The sequence below is a fragment of the Psittacula echo genome (genome assembly GCF_963264785.1).
Source record: "Psittacula echo genome assembly, chromosome: 3".
In the NCBI taxonomy this organism is placed as follows: Eukaryota; Metazoa; Chordata; class Aves; order Psittaciformes; family Psittacidae; genus Psittacula; species Psittacula echo.
The window spans coordinates 2,057,172-2,085,148 of record NC_137736.1 but is presented as its reverse complement, the minus strand read 5'-3'; the positions used below and the strand labels follow the sequence as shown (position 1 = coordinate 2,085,148).

The window sequence follows — 27,977 nt, the reverse complement described above, 5'->3', positions numbered from 1 at the left end:
TCCAACAAAAAAAGAGCAGAGAACCTCTCTCCTTGCATCTTCACAAGAGCACTTAAACCAAACCTATAAAGCTGGGAGTCACAGTTTTAGTGGAGTTTGACCCAGTCTTGGCCTGCATTTGTACCAGAAAAGTGCACTGCTAGAGAATTGGAGAACTAGGCACGTACCTCTTCATCAAGAAAATCGTAAGCATAAAGAAGACATAGATCCTGACCAGCAGTCAACACTTGGCACTGCTGAATGGGTAGCATAAGTGGTTTTTAGACTTCTTTACTCAGAATTTTGTATTTGATTTACACCATCACTAAATAAATCTTACTACTCATCCCTGAAAAAAATCTATCAAAAAATCATATCAGCTATTCATGATATTGCTTGTTTCAAATAGGCTTACTCATCAGCACTTACACTGAGGATCACCTTCTACATCAAGGCCGTGCTTTCAGTTTGTACAGCTCCTAAGTCCGACTGTGTGTGCAGGATATTAACTTCATCCTGAAGTTATGGATATACCAGCCAAAGTTTCACAAGCCTGGGAAGAAAGGGGGGGTTGGCCTACATTAAGCTGCACATGCTAGCACAAATACCGTAGCATAAATGTTTTGACCACAATAACTAAGAAACAAATAAATGCTCTGCCTTATTTGTAACAGAGACAAGTGCAGGGGGAGGACAATGACAGCATAGGAACTGGTTCACGAAAAGCTTCACATTCCATCTTCTGTGGAGGCAAGGATAACCAATTCAACTTAATTGAGGTGTCCCTGCCCATGGCAGGGGGGTTGGAACTCGATGATCTTAAGGTCCTTTCCAACCCGAAAATCATATTCTATGATTCTATGATTAATTCAAAAGTTAGAATTCCATTCCACAGCCTGTTTTATCCCAGAGGTGGTTAAGGGCTCCACTACTAGATCCAAACAGCACACACGAAAAGCTTCCTCATTTCAATACAAGTCAGACTTCACCAGGGAAAAGCAAGTGGTAGGCACTGTCACTCTGAATCAGTGCTGAAAGAGAGATGGAGAAGTGGGGGAAAGTGAAAGCCTAAAATAAACCACTAGCATGGAAATAGAAAAAGATCAAAGAATGCAGAATCAAGACCAAGAAGAGTGGTAAGGTGAAGACAACATACAACACATGATGAATTGGAGAGCATCAACTCCAAACTGTTTACTACCTCATCACCCCCAAAAAGTACACCAAAAAATAAGCAGAGAGCACAGAAAACTGTATAGAAAAAAATACTGGTTTTACAGCAGCACTGAAATAATATACCAAGCCATGCAGAACCACATGCCCAGTAGAAAAAGAGTATGCAGAATAAAGTGCAGCTACTTTCAGAGAAGTGCTAGTGTGCCTGGTATTGAGATGTGAGGTTACTCTGCACTAAGACAGCTCAAGAGTCTCTGCACTTGTACAGCAGGCAATTGACAAGCTGACGTGACACAGATAATTAAAAATCGACTCTATTGAATTGCTATTCACTGTGCCGGTGCCAGCTATGCTCTTCACTAAATGAGGGAGCCTGTGGGGAAAGAAGAAAAGGCCAATAGCGTTCTGGATACAGCATGTACAAGAATATTAAAACTGCAGAGGGAACCTTATTACAGAACTAGTTTGAACACTGATAATATCAGGATGCCTAAAAGCAAAGCCTCAGAACACAGTTATTTCTTTGCATGAAGTAAGCATAAAAATCTACAGGTTTTTCTACAGTGAAAAGAGCTTTACATTTTGAACAAAACTTTGAACAGCCATCAATTTTTATTTGCTAGTTCCATTAGCCACTATTCATTACAAATTGGAAAAGCACACAAAAATGCTGTCAAAGTAGCTTGATGTGTCCATGCATTTGTTTGCTATGCAACCCAACAGAGTTCAGCAACACTTGGCTTAGAACAGCATACTGAGGCAGCACATGTTTCCAGGGGGAAAAAGCAATCCATATTTATACATTGTCCATATTACTGTGGATTCTATCATGTAAACTTCAAAGATTCGTTTACCATTTTCTGGGGACAAGAACCTTATTGCTGCACAGCCTTACTCAGTGAGCAGCTTGACGTTTCTGCCCCCTCATTCCGCCATGTGAGAATAAAGTCAGACCAACATTTATCAGTTTAATTAATAACATACTTGACATTTCCTACTTGAAAGTCAGAAGAGGAAAAAATAAAGTAAAATCTATAAAATCCATTCACTTACCCTTTCCTTTTTTGTTGTTCAACAGAAATGAACCCACATCTGCAAATGTACTTTGACATTCAAATTGTTTAACCCATTAGACTGAAGTAATAATTTATGGTTAATGAAGCTTTCCTCCCAATTGAGTTTGCAAAACTAACAAAACTCCTCACTTCAGCAATTCTGATAGCATCTCGTTGACCCTCCTAAGCAGAAACTTAATTTTATGCAAAAAGGCAACCAACCTGCACGCACTGCGCACAAAATTGGCACTGATACCTATAATTAACCTTACTTCAGAGAATATGCGTGACAGAAAAAAGAACAAGTGATTTTTGTTTTATTGCCCTGCTCTTCACAGAGACCAGAACAACATCTGACTGTTACCTGTGCTGAACTTACAAACACTGTATTTCAGTGACAGGTTAAAACCGTTACAGCTCATCAGATAAGTATAATAGTAACAGAATGTACAAGGCTGCACTTAGACATGAGTTGAACAGATTCAGTAAGACGCTTCAATTACACAACTGACAAACAAAGAATCTCAGGTATTTTAAAATCCAGCCATTACAAACCAGATACAAGTAAAGGCAGCAATGCTACACAAAAAATCTACATTAGATGACTCAAAATTCTTGTAACTCTACCAAAATATAGATACTAATGAAATAGTTCTGCCAACTGCGAAAAGACATGTTATTCATGTCACATGTAAACTAAGGACAGGAAAGTGTTCTGCTACTCAGAAATGTGCATCGGGTTCTAGTACTAGCCTTTTATATGAAAGTATATTTTGTAAAAAGCAAAATTACTTCAATAGTTATACTATGAACAATTTATGAAATCCTGTTGGTGTAGAGCAGTAAAGCTGAGAACAGCTAGCATGTGCCAGACAAGATTGGCAACAAAGTGCAGATCTTTTTAAAGAAGGCAAAGTATTGTAGGATTAGGAAAGTATTATCTAGTATTTATGAAATATATGTACATTCATGTATTTCATTTTAGCATGGTTTCCCTAATTGATGCTACTTGCTGAAAAGCCATTCACATGTGGTTTTCTACTTCATATCTCCTTGTAATATAAAACCACTCCACATGGGCCAATGCCAACCTTATGAAGCCAAGCCAAGTGCAAGGTCCTACACCTGGGTCAGGGCAATGCTAGGCACAGCTACAGGTTGAGCAGAGAAGAGATTCAGAGCAGCCCTGCAGAGGAGGACTTGGGGGTGTTGGTGAATGAGAAAATGAACATGAGCCGGCTGCAGTGTGCGCTCTCAGCTCAGAAAGCAACTGTATCCGGGGCTGCATCAAAAGGAGCATGACCAACAGGTCGAAGGAGGTGATCCTGCCCCTCTACTCTGCTCTCGTGAGACCTCCCTTGGAGTATTGTGTGCAGTTCTGGTGTCCTCAACATAAAAAGGACATGGAACTGTTGGAACAAGTCCAGAGGAGGCCACGAGGATGATCAGGGGACTGGAGCACCTCCTGTATGAAGACAGGCTGAGAAAGTTGGGGCTGTTCAGCCTAGAGAAGGCTGCGTGGAGACCTCAGAGCAGCCTTCCAGTATTTGAAAGGGGCCTACAGGGATGCTGAGGAGGGGACTGTAGTGACAGAACAAGGGGTAACTGGTTAAAACTTAAACAGGGGAAGTTTTGATTGGATATAAGGAGGAAGTTCTTTACTGTAAGGGTGGTGAGGCACTGGCAAGGCATGCCCAGGGAAGTTGTTCAAGGCACATCCCTGGTGGTGATCAAGGCCGGGTTGGAAAGACCCTTGGGTGCCATGGTTTAGTGTGAGGTGTCCCTGCCCATGGCAGGGGGTTGGAACTGGATGACCTTGAAGTCCTTTCCACCCCTAACTATTCTATGATTCTATACTTACTGCAGGAAGCACTTGCACCAATACACTGACAAATACAGCTTTCAACATAACATGTTCTAATTGAAAAAAATCCATTTTATTTTTATGTTTCTATCTTAAACATCAGAAAGCAACACTGCACAAATAATGATACTCCGAAGAGTTGAAATGTGATATTCAGGAGAGTTGAAATAAACAAGGTTATAGAAGTGCTTAACCTATGAAGCATGCTCCTTGTCAAGCAGCCAATACAAGAATATACAGGTTAAAAAGTTGGCAGTGACTCCTATTTTGCTTTCATTTCCCTTTATATATTTAAGAAAGGTTAGTCACCAGCAAAAGGTGCATGCAGCTCCCAATACAGGTGATCATAGTTCTCTGAAGACCATCACAAGAACTGTTTGCTACGCAATAGGTCAGTTTTTTCAGATCAAAGCTTCCACAGTTACTACTTTTTCTTCTCAATTGATACTTAGGCTACTTTAATTTTAGTTTGGTTCTTTTTTTCAAGTCAGACAATGTGCTCTCCTCAGGCTTAAACACCTTTACATATACTCGCACATATGTATAAAATACCAAAGTCTTAAAAACAAAGCCCTATAAACTGAGGTTCACTGTTTCTGCACTTAATTTGCCACCACTTAGACTGTGAATCATTGCAATCATATTGGAATGTTTGTTCAATTCTTCCTTCTGTAGTTTTACAAGTGCTTCTTTTTCTTCCAAGCGTCCTTCCAACTGGGATTTTTGAACTTCCAGAGAAGATGCCTGCAGAAACAAATAAAATGTTATCATTTCCTCCATTATCAACTGCTAAGCACACAAAATGCAGTGTGAGCTGAGCGGCCTGGTGGTCAGTTTAAGCAAGTAAATTAAAAAGTAGTTTTAAACTTAAAAGCTCCTTTTGGCAATCTCTCAGCTATATATTTGGTGCACATGAATGATTACAGTGAATGCCACACAATGATACCACGGGAAACCACCAACTCCCATATCATTGTCCTATTTCAGCAGCACAAGAGTTCACAGTTAAGCCATCCACATGTCATTTCAAGCCCCACACCAGCAAATATTTACCAAGAACAAGGGAAATATTTGCTATATGCTGGATAATACTGCCTGCAGAGATTAGGCTTTGCTTCCAGGGAACGGAAATACAGCAAATATGTTTGCCAGACTGCACACTTTGCATTTACCCATCAGTTTGCATGAAAATGAATCTCTGCCTTGTGAGTTGACAGGGAGCCTTACCTACAGGCAGGGACACGGAGGCTGCACTGAAGTGTGAAGGATTTAGTTTTGCTTTTTTTAAATATTATTTTGTTAAATTGGTATATCCAAACCCGTCTCTGTTTTGAAAAAAGACACTCTTTCTTAGAGACAAAACCAGTTATTTTACTAAAATTTCAAAGGTCAAAAAACAGAAGCATTTTGGTGTGTACATATGTAGCATATGTACCTTAATTCAGGATGCAAGCCAGAGGAGAAAGTAAGCTAATCCACATTTTACAGTAGTCAAAACTACCAAAGAGGAACGCGGTACCTTTTCTTAATACTGTTCTACAGGTTTGGTTTGGGTTTTTTCCTTCCTTCCAAACGTATTCTGTAGTCACACACCATGCCTCATATAGCCTCATTAGAACCTGACCCTGACTTCTTTACTCTTAAATTCAAGCTCAGCTTCTCAAAAGGTATAAAATTAAAGTTGAGAGAATTTCTTCCTGTCCATTACATAGGCTGCTCTTTCTTTAGCTACTTTACCACCAAAATACAGGTTTACAGACTCTACCAGTTAAATAGATACCTAGAATTCTGGCCTCTAGAATGCAGGTGCAAGTAATGCCTTACCTTGATACTCAGTTCTTTCCTTGCTTGCTCCGTTTTACTTAATTCCTTTCTAAGAATATCTATAGTTTGTTCCATATCTTTTTTTTCTTTCTGCTGTGCTTTCAGTTTTTCTTCCAGAACTTTTATTTTCTGTTGCAAAGCTTAAGAAAATGAACACATTAAAAGGTGGGCTGCCAAACTTAGAAAAGATACACTGCATTGCCTGGGAAACTAGGTTCTGGGGCTTGTTTCTCCTATTTTCTTTAGATTCAACGTAGCTGCTAATGATTGAATTACTGAGTAGTGCCACCTACTGCTAACCTGTAGTAACTGCTTCCAGTCATATTTGCAGAAGAGTTAAATGAAGCTCTTGCAAAATGTGCAGCCCCTACACAAAATAGTTTCAATGGACATAGAATCATGGAATAGTTAGGGTTGGAAAGGACCTTAAGATCATCTAGTTCCAACCCCCTGCCATGGGCAGGGACACCTCACACTAAACCATGCCACCCAAGGCTTTGTCCAACTTGGCCTTGAACACCACCAGGGATGGAGCATTCGCAACCTCCCTGGGCAACCCATTCCAGTGCCTCACCACCCTTACAGTAAAGAATTTCTTCCTTATATCCAATCTAAACTTCCCCTGTTTAAGTTTTAACCCCGTTACCCCTTGTCCTATCACTACAGTCCCTGACGAATAGTCCATCCCCAGCATCCCTATAGCCCCCCTTCAGATACTGGAAGGCTGCTGCTGTAAAAAGATCCCGAAGGGAAATAATGATGCTGTGCACTCAATTCAGTGCATTCCATGTAGTCTAGGAAATCAAGTTTATGTATCCTTTCTAAAGAAGAAAAATCTGTATTCATTTCATTTAACTGTTAAATTAGCTATCCCTGGCTAACTGAGATTTACAAGTTACTTAGTAAGACATACCTGCTCACCCAGAGCCCATAACAACAACATCCAGTTAATCTAGCTAGTTCTCTAGGTTCAGTGACATTTAGGTAAGTGACTTACTCGCTATTTTGCCATCTCTCTCCTGTAGCTGTTGCTGTAATTCTTTTCTGTGATCTTCGGTTTCTATCAACTGTGCAGCAATCCTAAAATTGCAGAGAAATACATTTTAACGATTAAAGGGAGATCTGCCACCATTTCTCTATCCTAAGAAACTAGAATGATTTTTGTATCGTTTCCAATTCCTGTCAGGAGCTTCAAATCAAACCTATGAATTTGCAGAGTGTGAGCACAGACAGATTTTATTTCCTCTCCCCCCATGAAACAGTCATTTCCTTTCTCTGATCAGGGAGACACAGTAGAAAGCACTCAAAAAGTTACTGTCTGGAGCTTAAATGCCAGGAACTGTTGCTTTTGATTACAGCCACAAAGCATCCAAAGTACAATGACAGAACTGAAACTGTCATTCAAACAAAGTCAAAATTCATTGCCACTGGTTATTATAGATGCTAGGGTTTTAGCTCTTAGTACGCTCCTGAGTCAACAATACCATTAGTAAAGCCTGTTTCACACAAGCACATCTATGTATAATAATTTTCCAATACCATATTCCAGATTGTCACACAACACTAGGCAAACCAAACAACTTCATAAGATATCACCAAAATCCATATATAGGGCTGCTTCAGTCTTCATTAGATAGGATAATACTTAGGTTCCACAACAATTTAATACATAGGTACTGTCATCTATCAGCATTACAGTTGTCACCTGTGAAACTAATCTGCCTTTTCCATTACTAGTCAGCCTAATTTCTAAGGCGTACTCTATCTGCCACTTGCTTTGCCTAGATGGCATCTGCTGTCACTCTTGTTTACTTGCTCCTCCACTTCCTATCTAACAGCTTCTACGCTGCAGACTGTAGTAAGAGAGGTACAGAGTTAATTTCCATGGTCTACATTTAATTCATGACAGTTCAAAAGTTTCTCTACAACAACTGCTCCCCTAGCCTGCCTTTAAAAAGGGGCAGCTGTCACCAGAATATCTTCCCAATTACACTGAGCTGCATACTGCACCAGTGAAATTAAGTGTCCAAATTTATTCAAGTAGCAAATTTATGTATCGGTATGAAAATTTTTCCAATTGGATCAGAACTCAAGGCAGTGATTTGGATTGTTCTGATTAGTGACAAGGCAAAATCCTGGAAGGATGAAATGAACTTTAAAAGGAAAACCAAGAATAGCATTTTATTTCTCAACTGAATACAAAGCCTGCCTATGAGCATATTGGGTATTCCTCCCCAACCCCAACACAGGAGCAAACAAAATTAACCAAAGTCACTATCATGCGCATTCATCTAACATACACATATAAAACCAACCCTGAATTATCTTTTGCTTCCCCTAACTCCACTTCTCAGACGTTACTTAAAGCTCAATTGAAACATTGAAATGAAATGCTACTTAGTTTTACTGTTTAATTTGCTTTAAAAAGACCAAATTGGACGTACCTATCATTCTGCTGCTTGAGTGATTCATTTAGTTTCTTCATTGCTTCCGTTTATTTAGTGAATAGAATATAATCTGTAAATCTTTATGCTGTCATTCAGTGGTTTCATATGTATAAATGAATTAGGGGGCTATGGTTGAAGAGTTTCAGTGCTTTCAAAGAGCTTTTACTTTAATAGAACAGTTTGTTAAATAAAAATACTTGATAACATCTGTGCTACCATCCCACTCAAACTAAAAGCAAGGTGTTTTGGGGGGGTGGTGTCAATTGAGGATTTTTTGGTGGCAGTTGGGATGTTGTTTTTATCTTGTTTTTTTAATGGACATACTTGGAGGAAGAAAAATACCCCAACCTAACAAGCCAAGCATCAGTGGATCTCTTACATATCCTTAATTATTAAGGATCAGGAAGCAACTTTCCTCCAGCAGAAAACTCTTAGGAACAGACAAAACATATCGATGCCTTTAGACCTCTGACTAACACAAACTGCTATAAATTGAGTATTTGCAGTCATCTTTTAAAGGACTTTTTGAGTCAAGTCTGTGACCGTTGTTTTGTGATATCAAAACTGTACACACGAAAAAAATGCAGAATGCCTTTAATACAAGTTTATGAGGTAGATCTCATGCTCCCATATTTCAAGAGTGCAGATTGTTTAGAATGCAAATTTTTGCTTTATAAACACATTGTAAGGATCAGAAAGCTATTCTATGCCTGCTTTGGAGAATTTACAACTGTTAGATACTAAATTGAGGCTGGCTTATTTCACATTCATTAGTCAAATATACGTTTGCAGAGTATGACTGCACATGGCTCGAGCAAAGAAGGAGATACTTCCACAGCGACCATACCAGATAGTCAGCCAAGTCACCCCATAATGGACAAACGTTGTATACATTTTTCCTCCCTCAATGGCTCCCTTATTGGCAGCAATATACCTTCAAAATTGTCAAATATAATGGCTGCTCCCATTACTAAGTAAGAAACTTGATCACAATTTTACCAGCTTCTTTGCCTTGCTGACACCTACTGACGAAACAGGCTCATGTGAGTTGTAAAGCCAAAGCTCTTTTGAGCCTTTATGCTTCCAAAGCACACTCTCTTTTCATAAATAGTTTTTATCTTTAGATCCTTTGTGTGTCTCAAATGTCCTTTTTCAGCTTAAGATCCTGAAGAAATTATGCTTATAAATAATTTGGGACACACAAGGTGCCTCCTTCCTCTCTACCTCACTTTTACCCAAGTTCAATCAAATTTGCTACAGAAGTGATCAAAGATGCAAGCTTCTACCTTAAGCAGACATACTGTTATTGGCTGCTTCTCCAGACTATTTATAGCATGTCATCAAGACAGCATATAAAAGCAAAGAAAGACATCAACAGTATGGTATAATACTAACAGAAATTAAGCATTGTTAATTTTGTTTCTTAGAGAACAATGGTCCCTTTTACACAAAGATCAAGCTATTTCCTGAACTGGACCTTAAACTTTAGTTCTCATTCCTTTAACATATTAACTTCTTGAAGGATTAAAGTTAATCTCATTGATAAGCATATAGAAGAAAAAACGATGAATTTTTAACCAAACAACATAAAGTAGCATCAAATATTGCCCTTCTAATGTGCTTAGCCCAGTAAAGGGCTTCCTCACCCTTTGAATACAAAGTATTTGCTTAGAGATCTTACGCGCCTTACCTCTGAAGATGATCAGCAGAGGATTTTTTCAGTATTTCATAGTCTTCTGCAACTGTTTGTAACTTCCTGTTGTGCTGGAAAAGCTGTTCTATATCAGTCTGTGCTCTTTCAGATTCGGTCCGCTGAGCTCTCAGCAAATCATTGAGTTCTTCATTTTTTCGTTCTGCATCCTTCAACATGGCAGCGAGAGTTCTTGCCTTCCAGTGGAAAGAAACCCCCCCACCAAAAAAAGCCCCACAGTTACAAACTATTCTGTTTCACAAGTCACTCTGTAATAGGCATATTTGAGACCACAGATTTAACACTAACATGCCATCAGCTACATTAATTACTTCTCTCACCTAATATTATTTACAAACTTATTTCCTCACTAATTTCCTTTGGCTTCCTTTATAGACAGTGTGAGACGAAAGGGAAGAAAGTAAAAGATGATGCATTTTAGGTATGTATTTAGCAATCTACAGCCCAGTCTTTATTATAACCTTTAAATAATAGAAATTATTCCAAGTTTTCAGTGCACACCTCAAATACATATTCCACGGAAGCAAGCTTTATTTGAAAGTTCATCTTGGACAAGTGATTAAAAGGCACAAACAGGTAACAGGTCTTCATATACTAGCAAATTCTACATAGAATTCTAGTACGTGGCTATACTCATTTTCAAGATTACTACTATTAAATTAACACTAATGCTTAATGAATGATAATCAGGACAGTAGGTTTTGTTGCCTTCCTATAAGGAAAAGGACATTAAAGAAAACTGTTCCAAAGAAAAATCCAGGGGAAAACAGGATGTTCATAATAAAAATGAAGACTGCCTTAACTTCCAAGCATAGCTACACGAAGCATTGTAGAGTTTCCACCCATGCAATCACAATTAAACCTACCCAGACAATTATTACTCAGTCTCACCTGGGAGTCCCAGAAGGAAGCTCCATGCTACTTACCTCGGACTCAGCCTGGGCTCTTTGACATCGGTACTGAGTCATCAGCCTCTCAGTCTGAGCCTGAGCTACTGCCTTTGCTTCCAAAAGGTCTTGCAGCCTAGTTTCTTTAGACTGTACATAGGAAGAACATTTTCCATTAACGTTTTTTGAATGTACAGACAGCAATGTAGCCATACACATTAGGCTGTACTCACTGCTAACGCTGACAGCTTCTGCTCATAGACATCCATTATGTCAGATATCCTCATATCAGTGAACGACTCCTTCATCTGTGGAAATACATGCAGACTATCAGAAAAGGCTCGGGAAGGCTGTTTTGAGAACAGAACTAAAGTTTACGCACATAGTAGAGGAAATTAACCATACATGACAGAAGTCCTAAGTGTTTATTAAAATATACACCCAAAGTCAAGTGAAAATGCAACTTGGTGATTTCACGGTATTTTTCCTTAGGCAGTGCTACTATAAACACCAGTTTTGAGCAGCTGCTCAGGCTTACACATAACCAAATGCAAGCTACCCCAGCTGTTCATATAATGAACACCTAGCGCAAAGTTAGTACCTTTTCAGTATCTTGACCCAGAATGTAAGATTCTTGCATATTAAAAGTAGTCCTCGTGCAGCTCCAGTTCTCAGGCTCATTTTCCTGCCCTCAAGTAGGAAACAAGTAGTTTCTTTGTCTGCTTGGAAACTTGCAATCTCTATGACCTTTTAGATATTACTACTCTAAGAAAAGCTTCTGTAAGTTCCCTTCACTCCCCTCACTCTGTACAGTAATAATATTAAAAGTCTTCTCAATTACATTCTTTCACACATTTGAGCTTCACACAACACACAGAATGTACACAGAGATGAAGTAGTGCATATTGATTTTTAAAAGGATAGTTCTAGTAATTAGAAGGTCTAAGAAAAGATTCACCCAACAATTCATCAACAACTTTCTCCTCAAAAAGAAACTGAAGCAGTTTCACAATCTGTCACACCTGGAAGCTGCTGCACTAGTGCTGTCAGGCACCTACAGGTGCTTTAACTGGCATTAATATATACACAGCAATGTACCTACGGGCTGTCATGTGCTGTCCTGGAAAGGATGATCAATGAGAGCATTCAGTGGCAGAGTACAAAGTAAGCCAACCAAGACTCACTTAACCTTATTCACTATTATTCTAACAGCTGACTGGAACCAATAGATTGCTGAGTTTCATTCTTAACAATTATAAAAAAGAAAACAATTGCAAAGCTAAGGCTGGAAGCAATGCCACTAATATAGATATCAAGCCATTATCAGGCACGTTCTGTTGTTTGTTTTCCCAATCTGCATACTGTTCTTTTAAGACAAAAGAAAAGAGAAGCAACAAGTCATCAGTCAGTCTAAAGCAGCTACAAATCTGCTAACTTGCTTTGAACAGAAAAGAGAAAGAGGAAATACATTCAGTATCTGACAGTATGGCCTGCAAAGCGGCACACTGTATGTGGTGCTTGTTTGGGTGCCTCATTCACCATGCATGTTGCTGCAGAGGGAAGCAAAAGCTTTCTTCTGAAGTAATAATAGTGCCTTTCCAAGAAGGCCACAAAAAAATTAACTGGAAACATTAGATTCAGCTACAGGAAAGAAGGAAAATGTTCGTATGCATGTTCAAGCATACAAGAGATGCACCATACTCCTCTAAAGCAGTATGTCATCTCTTTTTCATCACAGGCTGTTTCTTATGGAAGTAGGAAGAAGAGGCTCCCTGTATGTGTTGCAGCAAGTCTTGGCAGCTGCAACCTTATCTGACACCTGCCTCCACATCTGACAGCTAAGAAGAGCATGGGTAAGCCTATTGGAGAAAGAGATCTCAATAAGGAGCCCCTACTACTTCTGGTGTAGCACAAGGAATCATCACTGAATTCTGCTCAGTTAGCTCAGTAAAAGGAACACATTCCAAACAGGCAGGCATCTAAACTGGACTCAACTGATACATGTGCTACAGCCTAACACTTACATTTCTGCCCAGTTCCCCCAGTAAAAAGTGTCAAGTATTTAAAAAGGGGTGCATCAATTCTACTAACCTCTAGTCCAGAATGAAGTTTTTGTATTAATTCCTGAATATTTGAAGTTGTGGATTCATCGCTTGAGAGACAGGATGAAGAACACCTCACCGAGGTAACGCTGGTCACGGGTGAAAGCAGTTGGATTCTTTTTGATGCATGCTCCGCTTCTTGTTTTCTGTAAGCATTATTTGCTGCAATGCTTTCACCGAGCCTGTATAAACACAAAGACTATTAATGAAACAAGCTGCTACAAATATTGCAAGATGAGAACCGTTTCATAACCTACCTTCTCTTTCATTGAAAACAGATTACACAACAGGCACATTTGCATTATCACACATTAAGATGTGGTATTAGACACATGCCCAAACTGTTTCTACGGAAAGCAGAGAAAAATTAAAGCCAGTCATACGTAACCTTTAGAAACAAATGCAGTAACTTGCAGGAAAGGGCATGGTGTTTAGCTATTCTTGAGCAGAAGAGATCACCTGTCTCCTATTAGCCTGAGAAACAGGTTCTTTCACTTATCATTATTCAACTTAACTTGGCCACTGTTTGTAAGTAGGGAGATTGAGAAGGGCAAGAACTTTTATTAGGCACAAAAATAAGATCAAATCATGAAAAGGCAGAGTGCTACCAATAAATCTTAATTTTTCCTTGTCTCTGATGCTATGCTACAATATGATATTGAGTACAGCACATTTCATTTTGGAAGTTTGAGCAAAAATGTAAGATTTAGATAAAAAAAGTGCCATCAATTAAAATCTGTACAGGGAACAGAACACAAAAGCTTAGACAGAAGTAATTACATTAACTATATTCCAGTGTATGCCATAATTCATGGTTGGTATTTTAGAGGCAGCTACTCATGACATGTTTCAAATCAGAGATAAGTCAAAACAACTGATTTTTGAAGCACCAGTCAAAAATCTTTTCCTACTGATAAATTCCCTACTAAGTCATCCCAGCCACTTCACTGAAGTGCTGTCTCAATTGCTTCATGAAAGAACAAAGCCTATTTTTAACTTGCATTTATAGACATGTTATTTGGCTATTCTATTGTACAACTCCAGGCATACTGAATTGCAGAGATCCTTCATTCTTCCAGCCAGACTATTTGTTACTGGCCTTTATGAAAATGTTTCCTGTATGCATAAAACCATGTGATCATAGAACGGTTGAGGTTGAAAGGGACCTCTACAGATCATCTGGTAGCAATCATGCTCTAAGCAGGTTTGACTATATCAAAGGATGAGGATCTATAACTTCTCTGGACAACCTTTTCCAGTGTTTGACTCCCCTTACAGTAAAGGTTGTTGGGTTTTTTTTGGTTTTGTTGTGTCGTCCCCCCGCCCTTCTAAAGAAGTTTAAAAGTTGTTTTTCCTTGCATTTCAGTTTGTGCCTACCTCTTGTCCTGTCAATGAACACCACTGAAAAGACTCTGGCTCCATCATACATTTATACACACTGATAAGATACTCCCCAAGTCTTCTCAAAACAAATCTCAGCGCTCTCAATCTCACCTTGAATGACATAAGCTCATCCCTCCTACACCTTAATGGCCCTTCACTAAACTCACTCCAGGATGACTGTATCTCTCTAATACTGGGGAGCCCAGACCTGAACACACCACTCTGGATGTGATCCCACCAGGGCTGAGCAGAGAGGGGTTTTTTAAGTTCCTGTAATGCCACTATCTCTACAAGCTTTCTCAAAAACAACCAAAAAACCACAATGAGGCAAATCACCAAGATATGGTTAGGTCATCTTCTTTTTCTTCAATACAAATAGTAATACAGCCACGATTCCAACATAATTTAGTTATATTACAAACCTTTCACTCAAAAAAGCAGCTGAAATGCCCAAAAGGAATCTGATCTGGAAGTCCTTTCAAGCAATCCCTATTTTATTATCTTCTTTAAAAAAAGCTGTACTAACAAAAAGGGAAGAAGTTTCATATTGGTTTTTGAGGTTGCAAAGACCATGATACAATTTAAGATATTGTTTCCTATTTTATTACATCTACAGAAATAGAGACTCCACCAAATAGAGTTTCTCAGTATTTTTTCCCCTATTTAGACCACCTTAAATACTACGTGATCTGCATGTGTCTTACCCTAGTCTGTGCTTTCTTGGAAGTTACTACAAAAAGAGTAAACAAAGCTCTAGGAACTGAAGAGTGACATGCCTGTCAAAGTTCGGCAGAGAGAGCAATCTGACGGTCAGAATGTCAGATGCACTCCAAGTAGAAAGTTCCAAGCACAGACTACAGGCAAATGAACTCTGAGGGACAGAAGTTAGACACCACTATTCTCTCTAGGATCCATGTTAATTGAACACCATCAGCATTTGAACTATTTCTTTCCTCTACCCTCTGAGATCACTACAGTTTCTTCACTACAAATAAAGACAAGTAAAATGCCAAGAAACATCAGAATCACTAAACCCATAAAAATGTCAAATCCTACCAGTCTATCACAAAAAGAAACTCACACTATGGCAGGAAAATCTGGTAAGGGTGCAGCCTCAAACAATATTCCAAGTCCCACTTGGACTTGCTCTCTGTGGTCTGATGTTAAAGCAAACGTCAAAGGTGTAATCAAGCGTGGATCCTAAAAAAGAAACTGCTTTGGTCAAAACAAGATATAACAGTCAACAACAAAAAAATCCAAAAACCACCCAGACATCACAGTATCAAGGCCCATTGTGGTGTCTGTAAAGAATGAGGCTAAACACACACACACACAGCTTCCACAACTAGTTCCAGTTTAGTTCCCGTTCTGTTCTTATTTGCTATAGCACAGTAATATATAGCATACAGATATGGGTCTGAGCTATCAAGTCAAACAGAGACCACATCAATCACAGTGACTGTCTTCAGTCACTATAAATTCCATTCTATAAACAATCACTCCCTTCAGGCTGTTTCTGAGCCTGACCTTGCACTCATACACACAAACACTCCCTGGCTTGCTCAAGACCTAGGTGCACTATCAGCAACTCTTCTTCTTCTTCTTTAATTATCCACATAGCAGGAACAGGACAGCTTGCAGTTCCCACAGCCCATTAGCACAAAAAAGTTCTATTCAAAACTTAAGCTACCTTCTTAAAGTTTGCCCTTCTAAGTTTCTGAGCCTGAAGTTATGGAACAGAAGTGATTTTAAAAATAGCTTACACTTCACAGTATTTAGAAACAAGTTTTCCCACTAAAGATAATGCAACAGGTAAAGAGACTAATCCCTTCAAGTTTTCAAGTGCTTGATTTCCATCACAAAGCTTAAGTTTTATAAGGATTTCCTGAGAACTGAAACTCTCATTGTTAACCATCAAATTACACAATTTCCATTCTTGAAAGAAAACCCTCCAAACCAGCATCAAGTGCTTGACTGTCTGGATTACTTTTCCATCTACAAAGTAGAAATTGTGAAGATACCATCCGACAAATAGTTACCAGGAACTGTTTTGCCCAGGCAAAGTCACAAATTAGATGTATATATTTAATAATAACCAACAGCACAAATAATTATATGGTTGTGATAGCTTTTTTCCTAGTTTGCTACCTTTAAACTGCAGTCCTAATGCTGTCTTAAAAGGATAATTCTTACCAAGCAACTGAAGTATCATTAAATGTGCATTACTGAAATAAATAATTGCAGTAAAGAGCCAACAGCTCTTATTTTAGAAGAATTAGCAACAAAACAACCTTTAAGAAATGTGCCTGGGGACTGTATTGTCCTTGAAGTTTTACCACTTCAGAGATAAGCATACGAAACATTCAGAACTAGAACTACTGCACTGCAGTGACACTTCCCTTCACAGATACATTCCATTAGACACTTTAAAACCATACCTGCAAAATTTTGTAGAAGCTGACCTCCATACCAGGTACATCCTGTTTCAGTCTGCTCATAAGATCAAGTGTTTTCAAAATTATATCAGCAGCAAGTTTGCTTTTAAACATACAAACAGAAAAGCAAAGGGGAAAGAAGGATGGAAAGAGAGAGATTTGTCAAATCAGCACTGATAAATAAATTTAGTCAGCTTTTAAATAAATAAATACCTTCACAAGCAAATTAAGTACGGCTATCAAGGCAACAATGCCATAATCAAGAGAGATCCTTTGACCTGCTGCTGAGCTTCTCCAGCATGCCAAGGCTAGCAACAGTGAAGACCAAAAAAACACTTTCATGTTAAAACTGAGAAGGGTTTAGTCGTAGGTCCAATTATATTTCTCTGATTTTTGGCCATATAATTTTTGGTTATATCGACATTCAGGTTAATGACACCGAGCTGAAAGAATGTGTATTCCATATTGCATAAAGTCAAAATGAAAACTTAGGAGCATTAAGCAATTCTGGTAAGCTTCATCTTAGATAAACTTGAACTACTGCATGAGAATTAAGGTCTTGTTCCACATAAGTGGATCCCCAGCTCATGCCAAAACCAGCACCTGAATGTTTAAATTAGGTGTTCCTTATTGAACTGACCAGCAACATTAAGTTGCATTGGCACAAAAATACTAAATTTGATATTAAAACAGTACTGATTTACATGCATTTAAATTGTATTTTCAACAATATACTTTCAATTGAAACAATATCACAAAGAGTCTTACTAGGTTAGATTTTATATAAATTTGTGTGCTCACCACATTTTAGAGTCCCCTACTTTTGTCCCAAAACCAGTATCGATCCCACTATAAGTAAACTGGTGTTCTATTAGAGACGTGCATTGGCTGGCAGTCAGTACCTTTGAGGCATGCGTTTTCAGTATGTCATCTCTACAGAGCAGTAGACTGAGTTAAGAACAAATTTCATGCTTAGGTATTGGCACAAAAAGACAATATTTCCTAATAAAAAGAGGACACAAAAGCTGGTGTATCAAGGCACAAAAGCCTACAAAAATGTTTTTATAACCCAACTACATAAACCACTTAAGTCATGTTTAACTGACAAACCAAGTAAGCTTTGCTTATCAACTAAAAACACTCACTCGGACACAAACATCCAAGGGAAACAACAGTAAAATGAGTGGCATAAAGATGAGCAAAAAGCAGTCAGCAATCAGTCCCAAATACAAGAACAAGTTATCTAGGAGTGAACTAGCTAAGTGACTTCTTCACAGAACTCAGCTTAGATGCAGTTATGTTCTCCTTACTATGTGACACCACGGACTCCAAGAGGAGGGCAAAATTGTATCATTTCACATTATTTTTCCTTATTTCACTGATCTAAATTTATAACATATTTGGCTGGGAGCTGCACCTGACTTAGCTGGGCAAAAATACTATACTGATCAAGAAGATGGCCACCCAAACTCCCCTTGTGATTTCAACAGAAAACACTCATCTTCATTTTTGATCCGCAAAGTGATTCTCTCCTGTTGAATAGCCACCACATTTCATTCTGCACCAGTATATTACAAAATAATTTCTTAGCAATTAGAAAGCTACTTAAGGTCTTTCAAGATGACAGTCCTAAGTAAAATTAGGGCAGTTATTGCTATTCAAAGATATTAAAGTCACCCAAGATAGACATTTTGTCTAGTATCTTAGAGCACATTATGGTGCAGGAATACATTACCAGCCAGTAGGCAGACAAAAAGGATATTTGTCAGGACATTAATAGCCTTGGCCATTCTTTCACACTTCTTCACTAATAGCTCATCCGCAATCTGTTCTGGCATCTGAAGATGATCAAGAAGAACAGGCAGCAAAAGATCCACAAAATGCTCGGCTGAGGCACTGTTCCCACTATTAATAACATCCTGTAATAAAGATATTTTATGGCAATTTTTAAAACTACAAAGCAAAGAAGCCAAGCCTACTCTACCCCCTCCCTCCACTGCCTTCTTCCTTTCCCAGCCTCTTGCTACTTCACGTTTAAGATTGCGGATCAGTAATATACCTGAGGAGGGATTTCAAGAAGAAACAGCAGAAACTTCCACACTGCTTCAAGCCTTAGTAAGCAACTGTTTGATAGCTTTGCTAGCATCTACGTCATGACTTCAGAAACTACGGCATCTTCCACTTAATTTTCAACATTGGCATATTTCTAAACTACAGCATGTCTTTAAAAGAAAAGTTGTTTTACCAAGTATGGAATTCTAGAACAGGAAGAATCTTACTTAGGATATATTTCTACATGCTATTTTTCAAGTAAAATGCTAACAGTTGCTTAAAAATCAATTAAAAATATAGCTGCTAACAAGCTCATTAAACTCAATTATCAGTCTTGGTACCTCAAAAATCTCTTTGAATAGTTGCAACGCTAGAACAGAAGAGTCTTCAAAGCCTTCCAATGGTTGGTTTGACAAGTGCACCAATGCAACAGATGGTTCTAAAGTCTTTGAGCGAGTCACAAATCTGGTATTTCCAGAGACTGGCAAGCCAGATGGTTCCAGTATTGCCTGCCGCAGGATATGACGCAGTTCTATCACAGAACAGAAGGCAAGCAGGAGCTCTAAGATCTGTGTGAAGTGAATGAGAGTTCAAACGCTTTTAAATCAAGTACTTACACAGAAATTGCAACTGCCATAGTACAGGTCTAGAAAGACATACAAATCCTACGTAACTCCTTTTAGCACTTTAAAAGTGATCTGAAAAACAGTCGTCTTTTCTTAAAGCCAAGTCAGCAACAAAACACAGTTCATTCGACTGGTGAAGGCTTATGACAGCATTCAGTGCATAGCTTTCCCTTCTTTTTTAAAAAGCATGATTGCTGGGAATGCACTAAGGAGCAGAAATGCATATACACTCAGAAGGAAGAAAACTATGGAAGGGAAAATACTCTTAAGACACGAATAGATGCAAATGTGCATACTCGGGGATGAAGACGAAAGCACCCTGGAAGGCTCCTTGTCAACGTCTTGCTAAATCAACAACAAAATCACATATATAGAAACCGCAGCATTTATTATTTACTATGATGTGAAACACATTGATAGAAAAAGCTTAAGAGTAGTTTCACAGATGTATTTAGCCCAAATATTTTCACAACACTGAGTATTTTAGTCTTTCGCAACAGATAGCCAATATTTCATTTATTTAAAGTGATAGTGAGTCAAAGTTGAATACAACAGTTAACTGCTTAACCAAATGTGGCATCAATTTGTTCAGCTAATAAGAGAGAATGTAGGAATAAGTCTTGGAAGTGAGCATCACTGTTCCCTGATCAGAGTCCTAGTAGTATTAATTCAAGCTGTAGCCGGTGAAGTAAGGTACACACTGCATTTGTGGTAGATCCCAAGATTTCCTACTAGTCAAAGCACAAAAGGTGTTCATGTTGGCTTTTTGCCTTTAGGTCTGCTACCTGAAAGCTGACAAAATCTGGCAAAAAAACAACTACTACAAATCCAACCTGACAGCCTTGTGAAAAACTAGAGTACAGAAATCTGGTATATACTATAGGTCATTTAGTAATCCTGAAGTCAATATATTTCATTATCAATCCTTGTACACAAGGAGCCTACTTATGTAGGTAGAAGTGGAACTTGATTAGGAGTTGCACCCTCTTAGCCTTAAATTGGAAAAGTATAAATACCTTAGAAGATGAATTGGGATCCCTTCCATGAAGAAGATCTAATACTTGACCAAGGCATGAGGTAAAGTGCTCATATCTACAGCATACATAGAGGAGGAAAGAAAAAATTAAAGGGAGTTTGGTTACACTCAGACATTTGTACCAAGTGACAAACGCACGTGCCCTGTTCACCTTTCTCACTCTCAAACACTTCAACTACAGTGACTTCTATTTAAAATAAATATAGCTTTAAAAATATTCTAAGAATGAAAGATTCCTTAAAATAAGACAAGATTTTCCAGATATTTTTACTATTAGATTTAGACTGAAATTCAGTAACCAAAATCTGCTAGCTGAATTTGCAAAACTAGTCAAGATCTCTACAGCTTTAATACCCTCTGGTAAAATTATTACAGCTTCAACCATATTATTCCACTTCACGATAATATAGACCTGTAACCAGCAAGATAGCTACTCAACAAGTTGTTTGACAATACTGTCCAGACAAAGAATTACTGAACACACTATTAAATATTCCTTAAGGGATAATAAAAAAATACATTGATTCACATATGCATGTGAAACTAGTAACACAAGAATCCTTCAGTTTCATATACAGACGTTATCATCAACTAGTAACATTCAAAAAGCATCTAGGGACTTTTTTTCCAGTGGTTGGTTCAGAATACAAATAGCACAGCGAAAAGAAACTGAACAAGAGCTTAGGAAAAATATCTTGTACTTTAAGGAAGTGAAGCCATACCTGCTAAGATAATCGGCAACTTTAGGGTTCTTCAGAAGATCCATGAATAGATCAACAGAGTATTTTCTTGTTAGAGTACCATCTCCATTTACAACAATATTGAATATTAACTGAAACGTCTGATGGATATTTCGAGCATGAAAGAGCTGAAAGGAAGAAGAAAGTTATCTATGGGAATGTATTTACTTTGCCTAGGTTTTGAGTAAAACTAGCTGGAATTGGAATTTTGTTTGGCCAGTGTGAGCATTAGCTTCAGCTACAAATTAAGAATATAACAGATTCAAAGCATTACTTACTTTTTCTCCTACTTCTTCATTTAAAGTAAGGCTTGATAATAGTGAAAGTGCAAACACAACCATAGTCAAACTACTATGGGCCAGGAAGCTTATTAAGGTACGATAGAAATTCTTCACATTATTCTAAAGCAAGAAGGAGAAACACAGGCATTACAAACTTAATTCTGTCCTATAAAACCTCCAAACTTGCAGATTGCACATACTTAAAAATAAGCCATACAAATAATGAACAATATAAAACCCATATTAGAACCATAACAGTTCTCTAGGAAATGTATTCTAGTGTTATACTGCACAATACTGGTGTTGATGTCAATGACTAAATTATCTTTTGAACTTTTATAATGGAAACAAGCAAACAAACAAAAACCAAAGTCAAGCAAAACAACAAAACCATCCAAGGAAGAAATTCCATCATTATTTTAATGAAAGGTGAGGAAGCAATTTTACTGAAATCTAACAGAAAATCACCCCTGCAAATTGACCCCTGTCCCTTCTCTGCTTAGAGAACAGTGCTCATTATCTCTGCTCACCAAGATCAGTGGTGTTTTAACGTCTTTTAAAAGGCTTAAGGAAAAAAAACCCCAAACAACTACAGCCTATGTTAACAACACTTATTTTTTCTAAGGAAGAATGCTTGAATCTTAAATTCACTTTTCTTTCATTTGCAGAGAACAGTTGCAGACACTGAACGCATAACACAAACTAGTGCAATAACACAGCAATGTAGAGAAAGAAAAAGAACACCCAGTTTCCTGAGCTACTGTTTTTTTCCTCAAACATGTGAGAAACAAACACCAGCACTGCAGAACAAGCAGGCCAGGGTTATTATTGCCACAAAAAATAGTGCCTAAGAAATACAAAGGTAATTCTCCAGAGTCAAGTCTCTTGCACTCAAGCCAGACGATCACACCACAAAAGCAAAACTCCTACCAAAGATTTTATCCGAGTTTGAATAGACAAGTTGTGACGACAGAGATTCGCCAGGAGTCCCAAACACGGTATCGTTAACTCATCTTCAGTGTGTTGACTTCATAGTCCAGAAGTTTAAAAAAGAAAATATGTTTTTATTAAAGCATCCAGAATTTAATTACAAGAAGTTGTAGCATGCGGGACAGAGGGTATGGAGGATGTTTTGTTTGGGTTTTTGTTTGGTTTTTTAATTAGATATCATCCCACCAAGCAAAGCAAAATTCTAACTGCAGTCACCACTGCATGAGCAGTTTTTAATGGAGTACATCTGAAAAAAAAAACCCCAGTACCAGAGATCAATGCTATCAAAGATAATTTATTGCAGGTGCTTTATAGTCATTAGACCATTTATGAGTACACATGCACAAAATCTGTATTAATCTAACAAGTTTACTCCTAATGACAGGCATGAATTTTCTTCTGGCTTTTCTCTTTGTCAGCTCCTTGCTCTTAAAGGTGTGGGGGTGGGCTATGAGGCAAATTAATATTCAATCACCCAAAGTTCCACAATCACTGCAGCTAGCAATCTATAACAGCAGGCTTTTCAAAGAATTCAGAACAAAAATGCCACAGCTTACTCTGGAGACCAGGTTAGTGCAATATGCTACTGGCCCTCAGAAAGCTTGGAAATGTAGCTACTTCCCATAAGAAAAGACAACCCAGTACACACTTACACATGCTGCATTAGAAATGAAATCAATTCATCGATGTTGGCAACAGCAGAAAACACAGGAACATTGTAGGTTAGCTTCTGCAGCAACTGAATACTCTGAGGAAATAAAAAGATATTCACATATGTCTTTTCTATAGCATATCACTGAAGAATGTTACAAGTTACAAAAGCTGAAACTGAAAGAACAAATAACAAGACCCCACCACTACATTAATTTTCAGACTTTCTAATATTAACATAACAATTACATAAACTGCTGCAAGCACAATGAATAATGTCCTACCACACTGATCCACTCAGTAAAAGCCTGAACAGATTAATACGATTTTATTTTGACAGAGAAGTTACCTTTAGTCCATTTTGTTCTCCCCATTGCCTCATTAGCAAGTTCTTCATTCTGTCAGTGAGAAAGGAGCTTTTCTCTATTGGAAGATCTAAAAGTGCCACCAAAATCCAACAAGTACCTTACAGCCTCTAACAGAAAGTATGTTTACAGGAAAACAGGTTTGCTGTAAAGACAGCAAACAGATCCAGTAGTAGTGAAGTCCTCCATTCAGCATCCTTTTGGCCCATAACTGCATTAATATGAAGTTAACAGACAATCATAGACTGGCTTGAGTTGGAAGGGACCTTAAAGTTCATCCAGCTGTAACCCCCCTGCCACAGGCAGGGACACCTTCACCTAGATCAGTTTGCTCAAGGCCCCATCCAACCTGGCCTTGAACAGCTTCTTTCATTGAACAGCTTCTTTCATTCCTTCACAATTACATGACAAAGATGACACAGTGTCCACGCTTTTGTTATGAACATTAGGAGAAATAACTAAATACCTTAAATGAAATTAACCTTCCAAGCCCTCAGGCAGCAATTTCTTGAAATAATTTAAAATACACAGTAGGTTTTTTTTGACTGGTTGTTGTTTTTGGTTTGTTTGTTGGTTTTTGGTTTTCTTTTAATTTAAGCAGCTGAGAAACACAAGCAGGATTAAAGAGAGAATACAAAGAACTCTACACAGTATTATAATCCTGTTATACTAGCCTCATAAAACAAATAAAACACACAGCTAAGATTAACTCTCCCTCAACAAATTATTTCAGACAGCACTTTGGAAGAGTTATCATATGCATACAGTATAATGCACAGTACATAATTATAGTCAAATATTATTAAGCATTAGTTCCTGTTACCTGTAATAAGACTGGGTCGCTAAGATTAGTAGAACTTCGGTGAACCACTCCCGCCAGCACGCTGGTCAGATTGTAGGTATCCTGAAGAGTTTCTCTAGTCTCATTGTCTAAAGCTAGAATTTAAGAATTATTAACACCAACACAAATCACCTATCTAACAGCAAAAGCAGCTGCTGCATTGGTTACCAATCTAAGCAGAAAAAAGCAAGAGGCAACAGAACCTATCTTGTAATTGGGAAACTTGATGCATACAGGCCCAGGCCATTGGAGAGGCCAAACTGCAGCCCAGCAAACACTCCAATGAAAGAGGTAAACTAAAGTGATGACAGCTGTTGATGTAATATGGCTTCTCCCTATCTCTGCATTCCCCTCAGCAGGTTTTGTCACTTCATTAAAAAAAAAGGGAGTATTTTCAAGCTAAAAAAAAAAAAAATAAAAAATCAAGGACAAGAGAATAATTCCTCACACTACCCAAGGTGGAAGCAATCTGACAAGCATGATAGTTGTCCTTTCAATGGTGACTTCAAATCTGCTTCTCATGGTGATATATCATCCTATCTGGCCTTGTACATACATTCATGTGGCTCAGCCAAGCGCTCCACTAAAATGAAAACCACTTCATCTTTCACCCCTTAGACTTCTTCCAAGTTCACCACCTATGCCACAGAATCAGCACCCATCTTGTCTATCCTTTCCCAGATCAAAGATAAAAAGTTTAGATGCAAACCTTACCTAACTGTGACAGCAAAGTAACCACAGACAAGGTTAGAGATGGGTTTATATTAGCATCCTCAAGGAGTTCTACTAGGCAACTGAGACATTCACTTGGCAGAATCTGATTTGAAGCAAACAATCGTGTAAGCTTCAGTCCAGAGATAACCTGGAAATGAAAGGAGAAAACAACCTTATTTACTCAACTGCAGCAAAGTATTTAACACAGAAGCCAAAACACAGAGCTGCGTTAAATACACTTTACCCTATTTGACAGGCTGAGAATGTACTTGTACTCTAACAGAACATTTGCATTCACATTTGGGGGGGAAGAAGGAGGGACGAAGTCTGAAAAAAAGCTGAGTTCATTGTTGTGGATGTTCCCTTTACTTCTGGAAAATATCAAGTTTTCATTGTGATCATTCATAACACATTGGGGCTTCTTTTGTTTGCTTGCTGACAGCATTCATAGTAACAGCATCCTTTTTAATCTCATCGCTCTAGCAGAGCAACACCTGGGTATCTTCAGACACTGAACAGAATTAATACCAGGTTATTCTTCCTACATGTGTTTTATCATAGATAGAATACAGGGATTATTTATTTTGATAGAACAGCCAAACAGATTGCAGACGTTTTGTAATCAGCCTTCAGGTCAGCCCAACAGCCTGCTTTCTAATGATGGGGACAGGAATCCAAAGGTGCTGCTCTGCAGGAAGGATAAACAGTAACAGGTCGTGCTGCTTTGGGATCACGCTGTGCTTGAGATGAAAAAATGGCAGTTCAAGGAAGCCTATATAAGAAGATGCTGAAAATGATACACCTGCCCATCAGTATAAGTAGAAAGGAATTACCCCTTCATAACAGAGCAACCTAATATTGTTCTTGCATATCCTGTGTATGTATCTCTTGAACAGATAAAAAGAAGAAATCTAGGCTGAACACTAACTCTTATATTAGTGCTTTAGCTATTAAAAACTTGAATCTGTATTTGACAACGGTACCTTGCAGATTTAGCAACTCGGTCAGTATGCCAATCTCTCACCATACCAAGCATGCCCACTGCAAGGGTTGCAATACAAGGCTTTGTCTGGAGGTCTGGGAAACAGACAGGCCTCCCCTAAGCAACAAACACTTTTGATTACATGCTCCATTAAACCAGCAAACCCCAGATACAAGACATCATTCAAACCCGGTTTTTAAGGGGTGAAAAGAAATGATCCTCGGGCGTCAGAAATAGGGGATGGGGGAAGAAAAATCACTCATAAGGCTTGTTATACGCTTGACTGATGCACATGTAAGCATACTGACACAAAACCATCACAAAACACTATAAAAAAGAACAAAGCAATGGTCCAGAAACACTGCTAAAAACTGAAACATCTCCTCTGTCCGACGGCCTTCCCCGGCCACCAGCTCCCCTGGCAATGTCACGGAGTGCGTTTCCCCATGTCCACACGCTAAGCACCGGCGCCCGCAAGCAGCGGCGGTTACAAGCCCTCCAAGGCCCCGGCGGCTCCGGAGCCCGGGCTGCGGCCGAGCAGCGCGATGACGGCGAGGTGGAGACAACCGAGGCCGGGCCCCGAGAAGAGACAAACAGCTCCCCCAGCCTAGGAGGCACCACGGCCACCGCCATATTCCCGGCCGCACCATCACCCTCGGCTCCGCTCCAACCGCGGCCCCCGACCAGCACCGCCCTCACCTCCAGGCTGCGCTGCAGGAGAGCCGCGTTGGGAGCTGTCTTGGCAGCCCGATACTGCGTGGCTGCCAGGAGCAGGGACTTCATGCAGCCTGAAGCATCCATGGCGCCCCAGCTCCGCTCTCAGCAGCGCAAGCGACGCACAGCTCTCGTATTTCCCGCCGCCGCCGCCATTTTGCTGGCACCACCCAAGGAATGGGAGGGGCCGCCGGTCCCGCGGGGCATGACGGGTGGACAAGGCGTTCGCCATCTTGCTTCGGGAGTGGAGCCGAGGGGCGTGAGAACCGCACAGAGGTAATGGCAGTAGCTTATGAACTGTGGTAGGGATTCTCGTATGTACAGTACCTAGTAAATAAACCAATGTCTTCGTGCTGACAGGCGTGTAGAACTGTCGCTCCTCTTGCAGTCTACCACAACAATTCATCAACATTAGAAGGACTTCAAACTGTTTTCATGTCATTGATTAGTTCTTCATGGCAGGGATTTAACATGGCCTTTTCGGTTTTAATTTTGTTTATTCCAAACTACAGGATAATACTAGCATTCCCTGACACTTAACTGAAATACTATCCACTTGTCCAACAATGTGGTAACATGAATCTGATACAGGGGGCTTGATATAAGAAACGCGAGCGCCTGGAAGGCTGTGGAATTTAGGGGCCCCATTAAACATAAATTACCTTCTACATACCATTCTTCTGCCCATCCTCCTTATCAGTTGACCCATCCTCCTTACCATTCTTCTCCTTACCACATCTACAAATCAGTTGGCCCATTCTACCATTGCTTCTCATTCTTCTCTACTTATCAGTTAATGCAAAGACAGACAGATAGGGCTGGTTCCAGCTACTTGTGTAATCACTGGGGCATCCAGATGTGACAAAGGTGAAAAGTTTAAGAAGAGGAAGACTCGTTTACTTCATCTTGAAGACCCCTACCCACAAGAGGAAGACTCATTTACTTCATCTTGAAGACCCCTACCCACAAGAGGAAGACTCATTTACTTCATCTTGAAGACCCTCACCCGTGACCACGGGGAGGCACTGCACATGTGCAAAGGACTTTTTAGCTCATTATAATGCTAAGCGGGGATAGATCATGAATATGCATAGGCGTGTAACTTTGGAGAATAAATGTAGC

The 27,977-nt window shown here is 39.1% G+C and overlaps 1 protein-coding gene across 4 annotated transcripts; it reads right to left on the bottom strand.

The window, feature by feature from the left end:
• Window positions 1-2,239: 2,239 nt before the first annotated feature.
• CIP2A (cellular inhibitor of PP2A) lies at window positions 2,240-27,002 on the bottom strand. 4 transcript variants are annotated; one of them, XM_080613610.1, is made up of 20 exons: window positions 26,841-27,002; window positions 25,160-25,307; window positions 24,428-24,540; window positions 23,242-23,336; window positions 22,529-22,625; window positions 21,596-21,718; window positions 21,300-21,445; window positions 20,558-20,633; window positions 19,257-19,484; window positions 18,626-18,782; window positions 17,665-17,806; window positions 16,867-16,966; window positions 15,510-15,628; window positions 13,035-13,227; window positions 11,177-11,251; window positions 10,983-11,093; window positions 10,036-10,232; window positions 6,896-6,978; window positions 5,899-6,038; window positions 2,240-4,818 (listed from the first exon to the last, which is right to left on the bottom strand). In XM_080613610.1, the coding sequence occupies exons 1-20, from the start codon at window positions 26,940-26,942 to the stop codon at window positions 4,648-4,650; spliced, it is 2,616 nt and encodes an 871-aa protein (XP_080469736.1). In that variant the 5' UTR covers window positions 26,943-27,002; the 3' UTR covers window positions 2,240-4,647. The 4 variants fall into 4 exon arrangements, with proteins under 4 accessions (XP_080469736.1, XP_080469738.1, XP_080469737.1 ...); XM_080613613.1 differs by having other exon boundaries at window positions 4,685-4,818; window positions 5,899-6,027; XM_080613612.1 differs by lacking the exon at window positions 5,899-6,038.
• Window positions 27,003-27,977: the final 975 nt, after the last annotated feature.

Coding starts and splice junctions, on each gene's coding strand:
- CIP2A (XM_080613610.1), bottom strand. CDS start 26,942: ATGGATGCTTCAGGCTGCATGAAGTCCCTGCTCCTGGCAGCCACGCAG. Junction 11,094..11,176: donor AGAAGCTGTCAGCGTTAGCA/GTGAGTACAGCC, acceptor TCCTATGTACAG/TCTAAAGAAACTAGGCTGCA. Junction 4,819..5,898: donor GGAAAGAACTGAGTATCAAG/GTAAGGCATTAC, acceptor TTGTTTCTGCAG/GCATCTTCTCTGGAAGTTCA.